Source organism: Dreissena polymorpha, chromosome 8, assembly GCF_020536995.1.
Source record: "Dreissena polymorpha isolate Duluth1 chromosome 8, UMN_Dpol_1.0, whole genome shotgun sequence".
Taxonomy (NCBI): Eukaryota; Metazoa; Mollusca; class Bivalvia; order Myida; family Dreissenidae; genus Dreissena; species Dreissena polymorpha.
The window spans coordinates 84,128,232-84,145,953 of NC_068362.1; the positions used below are offsets into that span (position 1 = coordinate 84,128,232).

Here is a 17,722-nt window from a genome sequence, read left to right on the forward strand (position 1 = left end):
AACTCTTATCAAGCATTTTGTCATAATTATGGCCCCTTTTCCACTTAGAATATGCAGCATATGTTTAAGTTTTCGTACTACCCCATTTATTTTCATTGTCCCTTAACATATTGCTTTGATATTTTGCATACTTGTTTACCAACATCACCCCAACCTATAAACAAGAGCAGACAACTCTATCAAGCATTTTGTCATAATTATTGCCCCTTGGTACTTAGAATATGCATATTATTGATAAATCTATGTTAAAGTTTGTGTACTGCCCCAAATATTTCCTATATCCTTTGACATATTTCTTTTATATGTTGCAAACTTGTTTACCAACATGACCCCAACCTATAAACAAGAGCAGACCACTGTATCAAGCATTTTGACTTAATTATGGCCCCTTTTACACTTACATAATTGAACATTTTGCTTAAATTGCCATAACTTCTTTATTTATGAACATATTTTATTATAACTTTGACAAAACAACACTTACCTGAATACCACAATGAATTCCACCCAAACAATACCCCACGCCCCTACCAGAATCCCTTCACCCCCCCGACCTCACCCCCCCCCCCCCAATTTTTTTTAAACATCTAATAAATTACCACAACCCAAATTATACCCCTCTCACCCCCACCCCCCACCCCCTACCCCCCTAACCCCCCCCTCCTACCCCCCCCCCAACTCCCCACCCATTTTTTTTTTACCACAACCCACATTATACCCCCCCTCTTAAACCCCCACCCACCCCCTTCCCCCCCCATTTTTTTTAAAACAACATCTAATAAATTACCACACCCCACATTATACCTCCTCTCACCCCCATACCCCCCCCCCCCAAAAAAAAAAAAATATTTTTTTTTTTTCCTTTTTTTATTTTTGAAAGATTTTCTAATAAGTTATTGAATATGAACAATTTCCCCATGATGGCTTACGTTATACTGTCAAGCACTTGATTAGTCGAGCGCACTGTCCTCTGACAGCTCTTGTTTTGTTTAGTGGTCTGCACAGGATTATCTGGGACGACACTTGACATGCATAAAGCTTGGTTTTTCCAGAGCAAGGCTCAATCATAATGTTGAAATGCAAATAAAACTAAGTTTTGGAGCTATTATGCAGATTTGTGTGCCCTACACAGCATAAAGATATCAGTGTTTTTGCACCATTTTGGCAATTGGGCTGGGTCCATTTGGATTGGGAAAAATCGACGCATTTTGATCAAAATTCAGAAATTAGTGTTGTTGCTCTTTTGCTTACAATTGCTTAAACAATACAAATTAAAGTGTTTAAATATTAACTTAAATAAAGCGTAACTTGTAGAGCTGCATGAGAGATTAACAAAATGTTGCTCTAAAAAAACAAAAAACAACGCCTTTTTTAAACTTTCAATTGGGAATTTTAACGTCCCATTTGGGAAAAATAAATACTTTTTTCCATTGGGAATGGGGCAGGATACCAGCCCTGATTTTAAACAAACAAAAAAACACACTGGATATGTCCTTTGATTTTCAATAATATGTGTTGTTTTTAAATGCTTTTTGTTTCTTTGCATTGTAAATAACATCTTAAGTGTTTTACTCCTCATGTGGCCTCTGCATCTTCGATAATGCACAGACCTATTACAGAAAAAATGTATCCTGTATGCCCTAGGAAATCAATGACCCATTTGGATTCCTACTAGCATTATTGATTCAGGACGGATTCAATTATACACCTCAAAACAGTTCAGACAAAATTCTGGAAAGACAGTGAATTGTTAGTATAAATGTAAAAACAACCAGGTCCCCTTGTTATTACAATTATTGTGTGTATAAACTGGCACAGCAAACAATCATTTATAAGCTACTGCATTTCCCACACTTGTCGGACACGTGTGACAAAATATGTGTTAATTTGAAAACAATATTGACTGGTAAGCTTAAACAAATTAAAAAAAAAAATCATTACTTGTTATACCCCCACAAACGAAGTATAGAGGGGTATATAGGAGTGAGCTTGTCTGTCTGTCGGTCGGTTGGTCTGTTGGTCCGTATTAAGTGTCCGCTCTCTAATTCAAGTTGTTTTCATCCGATCTTCACCAAACTTGATAAGATGTTGTATCTAGATGATGTCTAGGTCAAGTTCGAATATGGGTCATGCTGGGTAAAAAATCAGGTCACAGGGTCACTTAGTGCGTTTAAAACATTTAGCATGGTGTCCGCTCTCTTATTAGCTCATCTATTTTTTGAAAAAAAATTATGAGCTATTGTCATCACCTTGGCGTCAGCGTCGGCGTCCGGTTAAGTTTTGCGTTTAGGTCCACTTTTCTCATAAAGTATTTATGCTATTGCATTCAAACTTGGTACACTTACTGACTATCATGAGGGGACTGGGCAGGCAAAGTTATGTAACTCTGGCGTGCATTTTGACAGAATAATGTGCGCTTTTTATACATAGAAAATTGAAAATTTTTGTTAAGTTTTGTGTTTAGGTCCATTTTATTCCTTAAGTATCAAAGCTATTGCTTTCATACTTGCAACACTTACTATCATAAGGGGACTGTGCAGGCAAAGTTATGTAACTCTGACTGGCATTTTGACAGAATTATGTGCCCTTTTTATACTTAGAAAATTGAAAATTTGGTTAAGTTTTGTGTTTAGGTCCACTTTATTCCTACAGTATCAAAGCTATTGCTTTCCTACTTGCAACACTTACTAACTATCATAAGGGGACTGTGCAGGCAAAGTTATGTAACTCTGACTGGCATTTGGACGGAATTATGGGCCCTTTATACTTAGAAAATTGAAAATTTGGTTAAGTTTTGTGTTTTGGTCCACTTTACCCCTAAAGTATCATAGATATTGTTTCATACTTGGAACACTCGCAAACTATCATAAGGGTACAGTAAAAGGACAAGTTGCATAACTCTGGTTGTCATTTTTACGGAATTATGGCCCTTTTTTTACTTAGTAACTTTGAATATATGGTTAAATTTTGTGTTTCGATCCACTTTACTTCTAAAGTATCAAGGCTATTGCTTTCAAACTTCAAATACTTTCATGCTATCATGAGGTTACTGTACCTGGCAAGTTGAATTTTACCTTGACCTTTGAATGACCTTGACTCTCAAGGTCAAATTATTAAATTTTGCTGAAATTGCCATAACTTCTTTATTTATGATTAGATTTGATTGAAACTTTGACAAAACTACTCTTACCTGACATACCACAATAGATTCTACCCAAACCATCCGCCTTGCTCCCCCCCCCCCCCAATCCTCCCCCTCCCCCCTATTTTTTTTTTTTTTTAAGATCATCTCACAAATGACCACCACACCCTCACACTTTACCCCCCCCCACCCCCCCCCCCCCTCCCCCCCCCCCAATTTTTTTATTTATTTTTATTATTTTATTTTTGAAATACCGTCCAAGAATCACCCCCCCCCCCCCCCCACACACCCCCGAATTATTATTATTTTATTTTTTTTGCATTTTTTTTTCGCATTTTGGGAAGATAATGTAATAAATGTCCACACCCTCACACTATACACCCCTCTTCACTCCACCCTTCCCTTGTTTGTGATTGAAATTGAGAGTCCCTTCACCTTTAAAAAGAAAATAGATGAGCGGTCTGCACCCGCAAGGCGGTGCTCTTGTTTTATTTTATAATAACTTTGACTTTGTTTTTCCTAAAAAAGGTTTATAGCTACAGACACCTGATGATAAATCTTAGTAACTGAATCAGTACTATTAGAGATAGGGCTATCTCGGACTTAGACATTTACCCCTAGGGTACAATTGACATGTAGCTATATGCATGCCTTGAAAGCCATCAGATCTATGCTGGAAGTTTATACAATATTTTAAATCAAATCTTAGCTGGTAGTTGATGCATTATCAATGTCATTTAGATCTTAATTGAAGTTGATTGGTTATCTGTTTCATTCAGATCCAAGCAGCAAGTTTTAAAATTATCTATTTTATTCAGATCCAAGCTGCAAGTTTATGGGTTGTCTATTTCATTCAGATCCAAGCTGCAAGTTTATACATTATCTATTTTATTCAGATCCAAGCTGAAAGTTTATACATTATCTATTTCATTCAGATCCAAGCTGAAAGTTTATACATTATCAATTTCATTCAGATCCAAGCTGCAAGTTTATTCATTATTTACAAATCAGATGTAATCTGATCAGATCTATAATCAGATGTAAGTTGATGCATTGTATATTTCATTAGGATCAAAGCTATATGTTTGTACTCTATTTCATTCAAATGTAAGCTGAATGTTAACATATTAGCTATTTCATTCAGATCCAATCTTGAAGTTGATGAGTTATCTAGTTCATTCAGATCCAATATTGAAGTTGATGGGATATATATCGTACAGACCTTATTTTGAATGTCATAAATTACACCCAATGTTGAATAACTATTTTTTCAAATCCAGTCTTGATGTTGATGGGTGATCTATTTCTTTCATATCTTAGCTAGAATTGTGTATTCTATTTCATTCAGATCTAAGCTAGAATTGTGTTTTATGATTCATTAAGATCTTAGCTAGAAGTGTGTATTCTATTTCCTTCAGATCTCAGCTGGAAGGCGTTTCTGGAGCATGAGTCGATGACAAACCTCGCTAGCAGAGCAGCCTTCATTCATGTGGACATTCCTGGACAGGAGGATGGGGCCCCCAGTCTGCCATCAGAGTAATTAATAATTAGAGGTTGCCAAGGCAAAGTGGTGAATGTTTATGCCTAGCGGAATGTCACAAGTTGGATCCCCACCTTGGGAGCTTTCTTTTGATCTCCCTTGAAGACCAAGTAGTGGTTCTACCTGGGAAATAAACTCGAGAGTGTTTCAATCAGCGTTAGGATTTTGATGCAATCGAGCTCACATAAATGGGATTAATGTAAACTATTAAAGGCAGTTTCTGCCAAAGTCCCTAACTATTACTTGCCACTTAGTCTGGTATTCAGTTAACTATTGCTGGACTAAATTTCAGTTTTACTGGCCAGGCAAGATTAAACTTTACATTTGTACTAAACCCGAATTAGCTTATCACCCACATTGACAAGTATTTTTCATGTGGTTTTATCGGCTTGCACAAATGCTTATGGACTCACAGATTACCATCGGAATGATTAATCCTTTTTTGACAGGCTCCTAATTTTTGTTGAGGGAAGTCTGGGCAGGCGATAAGTCCTCTCCGCTGAAACCGGTAGGGGACAATAAATGGAATATTACAAGCAGCATTGAACTGTAGGCTGCATCTCTCCAGTGATACAGCTTAACACAACCAATTACCTTGACTGATTCAAGTTCTCAAAACACGTAATCAGGGTGCAGGATCACATTTCTGTGTGGGGTTCACAACTAAAAGTCAATGTACACTGATAAGTGATGCTTTTTTTCAAATAACTTTTAAAAACCATTTTTTTTAAAGAATGTCAACTAGTGCATAAAAGACAGTTTTTGATGCTGCATATAGCAATGTGAGATATATCAAAATTACTTTACTTAACCCTTAAAGCGCTGGAGCTGAATTTTAAAGGCCTTTGCAAACAGTTTGGATCCAGATGAGACGCCACAGAACGTGGCGTCTCATCAGGATCCAAACTGTTTGCTATTCTGATAGTATTCTTTGAAAAAAATCGAAGAAAATGCTAATTTTAGAAATTCTGCAGACGACATTTTAGCAGACGACAAATTTCCCAGCATGCAAAGGGTTAATTAGCCTGTGTTCTTGGCCAAAAATTCAATGTGTACATCATTAATGTTCACTGTTATGCTGCAAGCAATGTGAAATTTTGGCATCAATTTCAAATGTATTCAATTATTTATTCTTAAATCTTAAGATGTCCACACAAACTGAAAGAAAGACTGAGTTTTATGCACTTCAATTTTATGCAAACGTATTTCAATAACTTGAGATATTTGCAAAAATAAAAATATTTACAGTGTGTTTACATTATGTCCAGCCCCTGTGTATATCTCTAAGAACCCTGTTGATCCTGCACCCTGTTAATATTATATATATATATATATATATATATATATATATATATATATATATATATATATATATATTATATATCATGCACCCCTAGCACTAATAATCTCATTTATCTTGCCAAAGATGCACTCACATGTTCTACATTGAAGCCTTCTTGTAATGTATAAAAAGGTCAAAAAGGAAACTTAAGCATTTTATCAGTATTAATTTTACATTGTAATGAAAATATATATTAAAGAAGGACATTTAATACAAATAACTTTTTGTAAGGGTAAGGGACCTTTTGCATGTATATTACTTTAAAAGAGACTAAATACGCCAGGTGTGTAGTGTTACTGTAGTATAGTGTAGTAGTTGTGATGTTGTTGTACTTCTAACACTAGATTTCCTACATGTAGCACCTCGAAAGTCTCAAGCCTGCAATGCCATCTTTAAAAATGCTGGTTTGCTGTGGAATACATCTCATCTATTATATCTTTTTTTTTACTTTGTATGATGTTCATTGTTTAAAAATTAAATTTTAATATGCAGTTTTAACTATCAAGCAGTTTGATAGCAAGCAAACAAGCATTATGTTAAGGATGAGCAATAAGTGTGAAGGCTATCTATCAAGTGCTGTTTGATATATACACTCAACAGTGAAATCAGTGATTTATTTTGTTTTTTAGCTCATCTGAGCACGACGTGCTCATGGTGAGCTTTTGTGATCGCCTTTTGTCCGTCGTGCGTTGTGCGGCGTCAACATTTGACTTGTTAACTCTCTAGAGCCACATTTTTTGTCCAATCTTCATGAAATTTGGTCAGAAGATTGGTCTCAATGATATCTTAGATGAGTTCAAAAATGGTTACGTTTGCTTGAAAAACATGGCTGCCAAGGGGCGGGGCATTTTTTCTTATATGGCTATATATGGCTATAGTAAACTTTTGTTAACACTATAGAGGCCACATGTATTGTCTGATCTTCATGAAACTTGGTCAGAAGATTTATCCCATTAATATCTTGGACGAATTCGAAAATGATGCTGGTTGGTTGAAATACATGGCCGCCAGGGGGCGGGGCATTTTTGCTTTTTTAGCTATAGTCAAACCTTGTTAACACTCTAGAGGCCACATTTATTTTCCAATCTTCATGAAACTTGCTCAGAAGATTTGTCCTACTGATATCTTGGATTAGTTCAAAAATTGTAACCTTTGCTTGAAAACATGGCTGCCAAGGGGCGGGGCATTTTTCCTTATATGGCTATATATGGCTGTAGCAAAATCTTGTTAACACTCTAGAGGACACATTTATTGTCCAATCTTCATGAAACTTGGTCAGAAGATTCATCCCAATAATATCTTGGACGAGTTTGAAAATGATGCCGGTCGGTTTAAAAACATGGCCGCGAGGGGCGGGGCATTTTTCCTTATATGGCTATATTTAGTAAAACCTTGTTAACACTCTAGAGGCCACATTTATTGTCCAATCTTGATGAAATATAGTCAGAAGATTTATCTTAATGATATCTTGGATGAGTTCGAAAATGGTTACGTTTGCTTGAAAAACATGGCTGCCAAGGGGCGGGGCATTTTTCCTTTTATGGCTTTATAACGCTATAGTAAAATCTTGTTAACACTCTAGAGGCCACATTTATAGTCCGATCTTCATGAAACTCGGTCAGAAGATTCATCCTAATGATATCTTGGACGAGTTCAAAAATGATGCCGGTTGGTTGAAAAACATGGCCACCACGGGGACGGGGCTATTTTCCTTTTATGGCTATTGTAAAACCTTGTTAACACTCTAGAGGTCACATTTATTTTCCGATCATCATGAAACTTGGTCAGAAGATTTGTTCCAATGATATCTTGGATGAGTTTGAAAATGGTTTTGGTTGCCTTTAAAACATGGCCACCAGGGCGGGGCATTTTTCCTTATATGGCTATAGTAAAACCTTGTTAACACTCAAGAGGCCACATTTATTGTCCAATCTTCATGAAATTTGGTCAGAAGATTGGTCACAATGATATTTTGAATGAGCTTGAAAATAATTATTTTTGCTTGAAAAAAATGGCTTCCAAGGGGCGGGGCATTTTTCCTTATATGGCTATCATAAAATCTTGTTAACACTCTTGTTCCTTATATGGCTATAGTAAAACCTTGTTAACACTCTAGAGGCCACATTTATTGTCTAATCTTCATGAAATTTGGTTAGAAGATTTGTTTTATTGATATCTTGAATAAGTTCTAAAATGGTTACGTTTGCTTGAAAAACATGGCTGCCAAGGGGCGGGGCATTTTTCCTTATATGGCTATATATGGCTATATTAAAATCTTGTTAACACTCTAGAGGCCACATTTATAGTCCAATCTTCATGAAACTCGGTCAGAAGATTCATCCCGATAATATCTTGGACAAGTCAAAAAATGACGCCGGTTTGTTGAAAAACATGACTGCCAGGGGGCGGGGCATTTTTCCTTATATGGCTTTAGTAAAACCTTGTTAACACTCTAGAGGCCACATTTATTTTCCGATCTTCATGAAACTTGGTCAGAAGATTTGTCCCAATAATATCTTGTTATCTCAGGTGAGCGACTTTGCGCCTTTAAGGCCCTCTAGTTTTGTTAGAGCCTGTGTCATTTGGATTGGGAAAATTAGCGCGATAAACCATGATATTGGGAAAAATAGCACAATAAACATTACAAATATGATTATAAGAACAGAATTAAAATTGTTAAGTGCATGTTTGACAGCATTTTTAAACAATAAAGTGCTGCTTTAACGTCTTCTTACAATGAAGACAACGTTTAGTTAATATCTTTCCACATGCATAATAAACTTGCAATAATCTTTAGATTCTTAAATACAACATTTAATCACAACCTCTTAAAGAGTATTAATTTAATTCAGCATTTAAAAAAAAATATATATTATGGTGAAAACATTAACAAATATAAAAAAACACGCTTTAGTGTTCTTGGTGTGTTAATGATGTATTAAATAGAGTTAAAATAATATAGTTAATTTGTTTACCTTTCAATATCTTGCACTTGACATCCTCGTTTCAATGCTATTCCAGTAAACTGTACAGCATGACAAACATAATAAAGCAGAATACGCATATGAATCTGATTATACACAGATCCACTAACATATAAATCAAATCATGTTTGTCTTTCCATTTTTTAACAATACTCATCTTAAATGCTTTAACTTTGTGAGTAGACTGAATTCCAATTTTCCAACACTGGTTTCCCTGACGCACATTCACTTTGCATATTTCTAATAAATATTTGTGTTTTTTTTTATCTCAAACATAGTATTTTGCGGTAAATGACACACGCATTAAATTATTCCCTAATAATCATATGATATTCGTTGTCAATTTGAATGTTATTTATCATTTCCGCCGCTTATCACAAATTTCCTGTCTGCTTGCCGCCATCTTGGACGTGTGTAAAAACATGCCATCTCAATCGGGATACATCGACTATTGTCGGTATCCTCCACAATATTGAGAGAGATGTGTGGATAGCAACGTAAAATCGTATTCGGCTTCATCCGCAAACAATACGTAAGTCAGTTGTCGTTCAGCGACGACTATACAAGCTCGATCTTGGCTAATGGCAATTGTTTTCAATAAAAACGACCAATGAAAAAAGCCGATACTAAGCAAGATTCGGGTTTAGTCCATTTTTTATCCGGGCATTTCAGGGAATAGGTAAAAATCATTGACAAATTTTATTTTTCTACGTTATGAAATTGCATGGTCGGCGGGAAAAATAAAAATAAAATTAAGGTTATTGACTTATATTTTTATTTCATTTTGGCAAAAATTAGGGTCGGCGGTCCCGTAAAACAAAACATTTAAAAATGATGGCCCAAGAGTCTGTCCTCCTATCAGACTGTAGCATCTCATATTACCCCATATTTTAACCCATGCATTCTTTGTTTACAATTAACTGGGGGAATACAAAGATACAGCCACCGATTTGACATTAAAACAAAACACTACTGATATGGCCAGAGTTTTTTATCGTCTGTTTAACGGGAGCGCCGTCTCCAATTTTTCGAAAAGTGAAATAAAAATAAAACGGAAAAAAATATTTTTATTTTTATTTTTTCCTCCGCATCCAACAAAAAGTGTTTTTCTAAAAAAAGTTAATAGTGTATTTTAGCCTTGGCTGTTTTACAAAACAATGCTGTTTTTACAAAACAAATAACTTTGAAAACACCCCGAAGTATAAACATTTTATCGGCGAAAAAGTATGTGTGAATATAGTACACATCCGAAAAATAGGTTGGTGTTACATCATGTTTTTTGTTTATCGAATGAAATTCATTTTGCCCTAAGTTTCAAGTAAATCCATAAACAAACAATACCTGTAAAGCAACCTCCCATTTAAATTCCAGCCATCACAATTTATTTCCTCACACCCAATAAAAATAAATACAAATAATCCAATAAAGTAAAATCTCCAATAGTTTTCACGCATTGCATTCTCTATGGTGCTAATGTATTAATGCTTTATTATATACCTGTTAAAAGCTTTTAACAAAATACAGGTTGTATCAATCATTGAAATAAAAAATCCCGTATTACGCTACTCGCTGTTTCCAATTCCGTATTACCATACTAGCCGTACTACTTCGACCTATTTAATGACGTCACATCACACGCACTGAAAAAAGAAATATTTTATATTACGAAATATATTACGTAATACATCGTGTGACATCATTTCTGTGACAAAACACAATAGTTTTAGCTAAACTCTGTAAGGACATGTCGGACATGGTGTTTTTTAACAGTAAACTATGTGTTAAAAACGTATTTTGGAGTGTGTGTTTATCATGCATAAATGTATATTTCGATAGGAATACAATAAAATAGTGTGGTTTAAACTAAGTTTCGATAAAGACATGGAAGATAGAAGTGGAAGTGCATATCGTTTAAACGTTTTTGTTATAAACATCGGATTAAAGTTGTCAACTTAATATGTTATAAAAATTGGATTAACGATGGCATTAAGGTAAGCGTTTCGGAAACCTGTGTTTTACCGGTTCGAATGTTTACACGTTGATTTACATAAACTGTATTCATACGCGTCTTAAATAAACTATGGCGTACCGTTTTAGTCATTGTTTTGTCAGTTTTGTTAAAGTAAAAAATACATTTGTTAACTTTTTCGTTAGTTGTTGTATATAATAAAAGAAATATTACGCTAGTCAATAATTGTTCCAAGTGTTTGTATCACTCTCGTGGCTTGTGCTATTTCGCATCACACTCAAGGCTCCGCCTCTCGTGTGATTCGTCATCACACAAGCCACTCGAGTGATACAAACTCTTGTAACAATTGACTAGCGTAATATTCCTTATGTATCTGATAGTACTGCATGCTGCCGGTAACATAGTATTGATCAATGGCCATTTACCACCTGCTGAAGTGTTACAAGTTGACAGTTTTTACTGCTAGAAATCGGCCCCAATATAGACTTGTGTATGTAAATGATTTTATTAACCAGGTTTTCCGAAGGAAAAAACTGGTTATTAGATTGGCGAATGCGGGCTGGCTGGCTGGCTGGCGGGCTGGCTGGCGGGCGGGCGGAACAAGCTTGTCCGGGCCATAACTATGTCGTTCATTGTCAGATTTTAAAATCATTTGGCACATTTGTTCACCATCATTAGAGGTGTGTCGCGCGAAATAATTACGTCGATATCTCCAAGGTCAAGGTCACACTTTGAGTTCAAAGGTCAAAAATGGCCATAAATGAGCTTGTCCTGGCCATAACTATGTCATTCATTGTGAGATTTTAAAATCATTTGGCACATTTGTTCACCATCATGGGACGGTGTGTCGCACGAAAGAATCACGTCAATATCTCCAATGTCAAGGTCGCCACGACTAAAAATAGATTAAAAAAAAAAAAAAACTTACAAAGGGGGTTAATTTTGTTTGTTCATTTCAAAAGTTCAGTTTGAGTTTTCTCCCTTTATCAGATTTTTTTTTTCACAATGAAAACCTGGTTTTGTGACAATTTTGTCCCTTGTTGTTGTTTCTACTGGAATTTGAGTATAGGGAAATTATAATGTTTTATTTAGAAGACAAAATAAATATTAAATATTTATGTATAACACCAAACCCCCCCCCCCCCCCCCCCCCCCAGCAAAAAAAAAGAAAAAATAAACACTTTTTAATTGTGGGGTGAATTTATATGGGTAGTGTATGTAAATACAATTTATATTAAGCACTTTCATGCCCACTTTAATGCCGTATTAAGAGGGTTGTTTATTGTGTTGTTTTATTTTTACTTGATTGTTGATTTAATTAACTATAAAGAAAATTGAATAAGCAGGATTCATAATGCACATCTTGTATTCAGTAATTTAAAAGGGTAAACACTAATGCAAATAATTACAAGATCAAACAGAATAAAACAAGACTTCTCCTTATTTCTCCTGACTTCTCCCTAAAAAATGCCAGTCAAGACACAAGTCACATCTCCCTAAAATTTGACCCTAGGCTGACCCCTGTAAAACTGTTAAGTAGCTGTAATTTTTCTTACTATTAGCTCACCTGAGCAGGAATGCTCATAGTATGCTGTTGTGATCGACACCATCTGGTTTTTCAACGGTTTGTGTGTCCTCAAAAGTTTGCTTAAACATTTAACTTCTTTTCCTGTTTTTAAACTTTTTTGAGACCCCTCACACTTTATACTGACTGGACACTGTCTGGCATTATACCAGGCAAGTTTACAGATAGTTATTTTAACTGTTTTTAGTAATTTCCAAAAATATATATTTTTTTTATGCTTTATTTTTATTTATTTTTCCTAGGAAACTTTTTTGAGTTTTTTTTTTTTTTTTTTTCCCTCCTACTACTCAAACTTTCGCAAAAAAATCCCGTTAAACAGAAGATAATAAAACTCTGGCCTAAACAGGGATAAATGTACTGCATTTCACAACAATTTTCAAATGTCATACAGCCCTTAATTAAATTTGTTCTACGACCCCTAATTAAAAGATATTTTAAATACATAGTAGTTTTACATGTACTTTAAATGTTGTAAGGTAAATTATCATAACAAGGTGCAGTGCTCCAGCTAGGATTTGAAAAGGGCAGGGGGGCTTTTTTGTGAAAAGGGCACTTTCGACGCGCAGTATTTTGTCAAAAGGGCACTTTCGACGCGCAGTATTTCGTGAAAAGGGCACGTTCTAGCGCGCGGGTGTTTCTGGAATGCTTCCTATTGCATGTTAATTTATATGTTATAAATAATTGTATTATTCCCATTATTATTAAACCATTCAAATATAATGTCTACAATAAGGATTAAACTCATTATCAGAGCTCCAGATAAAAATTTGGTCAAATTCTTATTTACTCCCTATTTCAAAAATAAATTCTTATTTTACCCCCTATTTATAAAATTAATTCTAAACAATATATTACCAAATAATTTTGGGTGCTTTAGATTCGCAGTCATTTATGCTTGAGCTTATAAGTTCATCAATTATTGACGAAACCATGCTTTGGGTATTTGAATCTAATTGAAAAAATGCATGCAGCGAGGACTTTTGACACTGAAATGGCGTTTTTGCCTTCCACGCTTCAAAACACCGCTTCAGTCGGCCATTTAGATTTTTTTCTGTAAAACGGTCACTCACACTTCGGCTTTATACAGGTCATAATGGCCTGTTGGTCGCCGTTAAAGTCATATCAAAAACTATATTAAACATTTAATTTTAATGGCATTTTGAATAGGTATATATTGTATTACTTGTGTATAAGTGTATAAAAATTACGATAAGTGTAATTAAAAAGGCACAATAAACAGTAATGACTGGCCTGCAAATCTAGGAGAACAGAATCGAGACCGTTTGGCCTTTCGACTTTTCTTAAGTGTGGCTCTTCCTCACAGCAAACGCTTGAGTGACGTTGATTTAAGGTCGTAGTTTTAATTGAGCGCCTAGACGAACCAGAACCGGGATGAAATGTTTACCATACATAATTTGCTACTGGAAGTTTTACGCACGTTCGAAAATTTCGGTTTCGTGTTTTATTTTTTAAATGCGTAACTTAACGCAAAGATTTTAAATCTAAATCGCTATTTAAGAAATTTTAATTCGTTTTTACGCCTTTACGCATGTTATCTGGAGCACTGCTTATATAATGTTATAAGAGATTAATGAATTATCATACATGTCTGTAAAAAAAATATAAAAAAAATTTGAGGGGGGGGGGCAGGGCGGAGGTTCGGGGGGCAGGGTGGAGGTTCGGGAGGGGGGGGCGGCGCCCTTCGATTAAGGCCTAGCTGGAGCACTGAGGTGATTTAATTATAAGGTCTTATAAAAATAAGCCTGAGCCATAATATATATAAATTTCATCCAGAACAGTATTTATCTTAGTTAATTATTTTCCTCCAAATTTTAAGGAGTGAAAACTTGCAGCTGAATTTGTGATTAGTCCCATTTTTTCAGAGTCATTCCAGCCTTAAATTTGTGTCATTTCAAGCTCATTTCAGCCTTTTTTGCATGGGTTAACTATTGTATGAATTGAATGTTAATGTTGTTTACCGTGTGTATGGCAAATGTTTCCTACAATAACCATTTAGAAACTGAAATCAGAACTCTGTTTTTTAATTATCTGTAAGGCCACAACAAATTGATTAAATGTTCGATGGATTTGCCGCACCTGAAAATCTAAAAACAAAATAAAAATATTTTTATTTTTATTTTGCGCCAGCAGCAACAAATTTGCTGCGCACCTATTTATTAAATGATTTAGTTTAATTTAGCCTGCATATTTTACGACATAGACTATTAAAACGCTTTGCGTTATTAGATTGGTTTATGGTTACAAAAATGGCAGCTTTCGTCTGTATTGTCGTGTCGGCCATAGACACAAGTGGGAATGTTAATTTTTCCCTGGACAATAACTCATTGCGTCTCAGATGATTTTAGTGATTTTATATTTCAACAACATCTACATCAGGATGTGAAATGTCGGCAGTAGGCGTACAATTGGTAAAAATCTGCAATAAACTTGTTGGTATTGATTAAGCAAAATATAAACAAATAACATGCAAATGAGTGTCGCCGTTGAACTGGACAAAACATGTCGAGTATAATATAAATTATATATTATCGAGCCACCTATCTACTAGTTCAAACTGTTTATGGCTAGGTCTACGGTATAAATTATGCCCCAAAAATCATGATTTTAACATAAGTAAGAAAGTGAAGAAACTTTCTGGACATCTTAACTGGGATTTGATTGACTTTTTTCATTTAAAAAAAAATCAAACTACCCATTTTTTATTTTTCTTTCATTAGGAAATTATGATAAATGTATTCACTTTACAAAGCTTTAACTTCTCATTTCTAATTTTAACAGTGCTAAACTTACAAAAGCAATGCATCGAGTATTGTATTATACCATAACCTATGATATTTAGAACTACCGGTAATACACATTTGAGATATTTCATATCAGTGGGGTTTTTTTGCCCAAAATTACAGCCTCTTACAGGCTGTGTCAAAATGGCAAAATGTAAAAAAAGCTGTTTCCCAATAGCAAAAAGTACATTTCTTCTAAAGTCTCGCCAAAAATTGAAAATAAAATAAGTCAAACTTTTAAATAAACTCAATTGCTTTATTGATTTTATCATACAGCAGTTTAATGCCCTAGCACTTTATAATATACATTTAAGAAAGCAGTTAAACATGCACTTACAATTGATATACTGTTATTTATAATCATAATAATATTGATTCAATTTTCCCAATTTCATGGTTTATCGCACTTAATCCCAAATCAAAAAGGCACAGGCTGTAAAGTATGACGCGAACAAAAATTACTGCTTATGCTTGATATGTATTGTATTATTTACTGTTTCATGTTATTAAACCATCATTGACAGAAAACTGAGCTTCTTATATAACTTGGATAATGAAAACTACAGTGTACCATGTAAAATTTAAGTAATCACTACCTGCTGTGAGTAAGCAGAACAGTCAGTTATTGGAGATTTTTTTGAATTTATTTGTACAAACATTTGTTACTCAAATATTAACACTAAATGATCTTGTACTGGTATTTTGCTGATATCATACATTAGTTTGGCAAAATATATCAATTTACATAAACAATATATGTATTTTTTATTTTTCGCTTTTCGCTCGCCTGTGATTTAACTAAAAGTAGAATAAAAATAAATTTATTTTTATTTCGCTCGCTCGCTCCATCGTTGAGAAGCGAAAATCCGTAGAACAAATCTTCAATTTGTTGTGGCCTAAGTCCCATTTTGAAATTCTTTATCAATAGTTTTCTAAGTCCAACATTCTGTCCAAGAGAAATGTATGAAATTCCACCCGAGTTAATTGCCTAAGTCAGAAAATCCGCCCCAGAGAAATGTATAAGTATGAACTTACGCCCGAGTCTTATTTCTGCCCGGAATTGCTAATGAGTTCCGCTTGGAAAAAAGTCAATTTCCGCCTCTATTCCGCCCGGAAACAATTGTTTCCGTCCCAATTCTGCCTAATTTCCATCCCATGTCCGCCCCAAAATTTGTATGGGTCTACATGTTTAAAAACAATGAACATTTAAAATCCCTGAATTTGCAAATAAAAATGAAAGCTGTGGTGGGCAACATGGGGATTGTTTTACATATGGGTCTTGTTCTGAGAAAACTGGGCTTAATTCATGTGCGTAAAGTGTCGTCCCAGATTAGCCTGTGCAGTCCGCACAAGCTAATCAGGGACGACACTTTACACTTTAATGGTATTTTTAGTTTCAAGTTAGTCCCTCCTTACCGAAAATCAAGTTTAGGCGGAAAGTGTCGTCCCTGATAAGCCTGTGCGGACTGCACAGGCTTATTTGGGACGACACTTTACGCACATGAATTAAGCCCAGTTTTCTCAGAACAAGACACATATAATCTTCTTACAAAAATTAACATACTAGCCTGTCACCATAAACACCAATTTGGTGGCTTAATCCTTTAAAACACTGCAGCCATAGAAACTTGACATGATGGATTAAAGCATTGCCTACTAGACTAGATTTTTCATATTATCGGCTGATATCAACTTTCAAATTGTGTTTGTGATCTCATCTTTCAAATTCTGTTCGTGAATACACCTTTGGACTGGTTTCGTAGTATTATATTTAGGTCAGGGCCATCATGGGAGATTTTACATGAACTTGGAGCGGTATTATTTATAGCCATCTGATAAATCGTGAAAGAACCCTTGTAGTTTTACTTTCAGTGTGGTATTTAAAAAAAGGAAGATTATAGAAATAATGGTCTTGAATCTGCACAAACCTTATGGGTTATGATATTGTCCTGCGTAAAAAAAAAATGTGTACTGTTAAAAATTTTGTTAAGTAAGTTTTTAATTTTGATTTATAATTTAGATATTACCATATAGACAAATTATTAATTGGTTGTATTTACAAAGATTGGATTGTGTCTGTTTATGGTAGAATTTGGTTTTTGTGCTAAAAACAAACATGCTTCTTCACTATTTATGCAAAATAGAAGCACTTTGTACATAACTGAACATTAAGGCTATTTTAGTTCACATTATACTTCAAGTCTTGGGAGCTGCAAATAAATACTCAAATACACTTGCAAACAAGGTTTAATTCATGTGCGTTAAGTGATGTCCCAGATAAGCTCGTGCAGTGCACATAGGCTAAGCATGGACGACACTTTCTGCCTTGATGGTTTTTTTTTAAAAGGAAGTCTCTTCT

The 17,722-nt window shown here is 34.8% G+C and overlaps 1 protein-coding gene across 2 annotated transcripts in view; it reads left to right on the forward strand.

Moving 5' to 3' along the window:
* LOC127842282 (uncharacterized protein ZK1073.1-like) overlaps positions 1 to 17,722 on the forward strand; it is a 107,426-nt gene that overhangs the window by 21,819 nt on the left and 67,885 nt on the right. For both annotated transcript variants that reach the window (XM_052371718.1, XM_052371719.1), the window contains exon 4: positions 4,561 to 4,678. In XM_052371718.1, the coding sequence (XP_052227678.1) occupies positions 4,561 to 4,678 (118 nt within the window). The remainder of the gene's footprint in view (positions 1 to 4,560; positions 4,679 to 17,722) is intronic.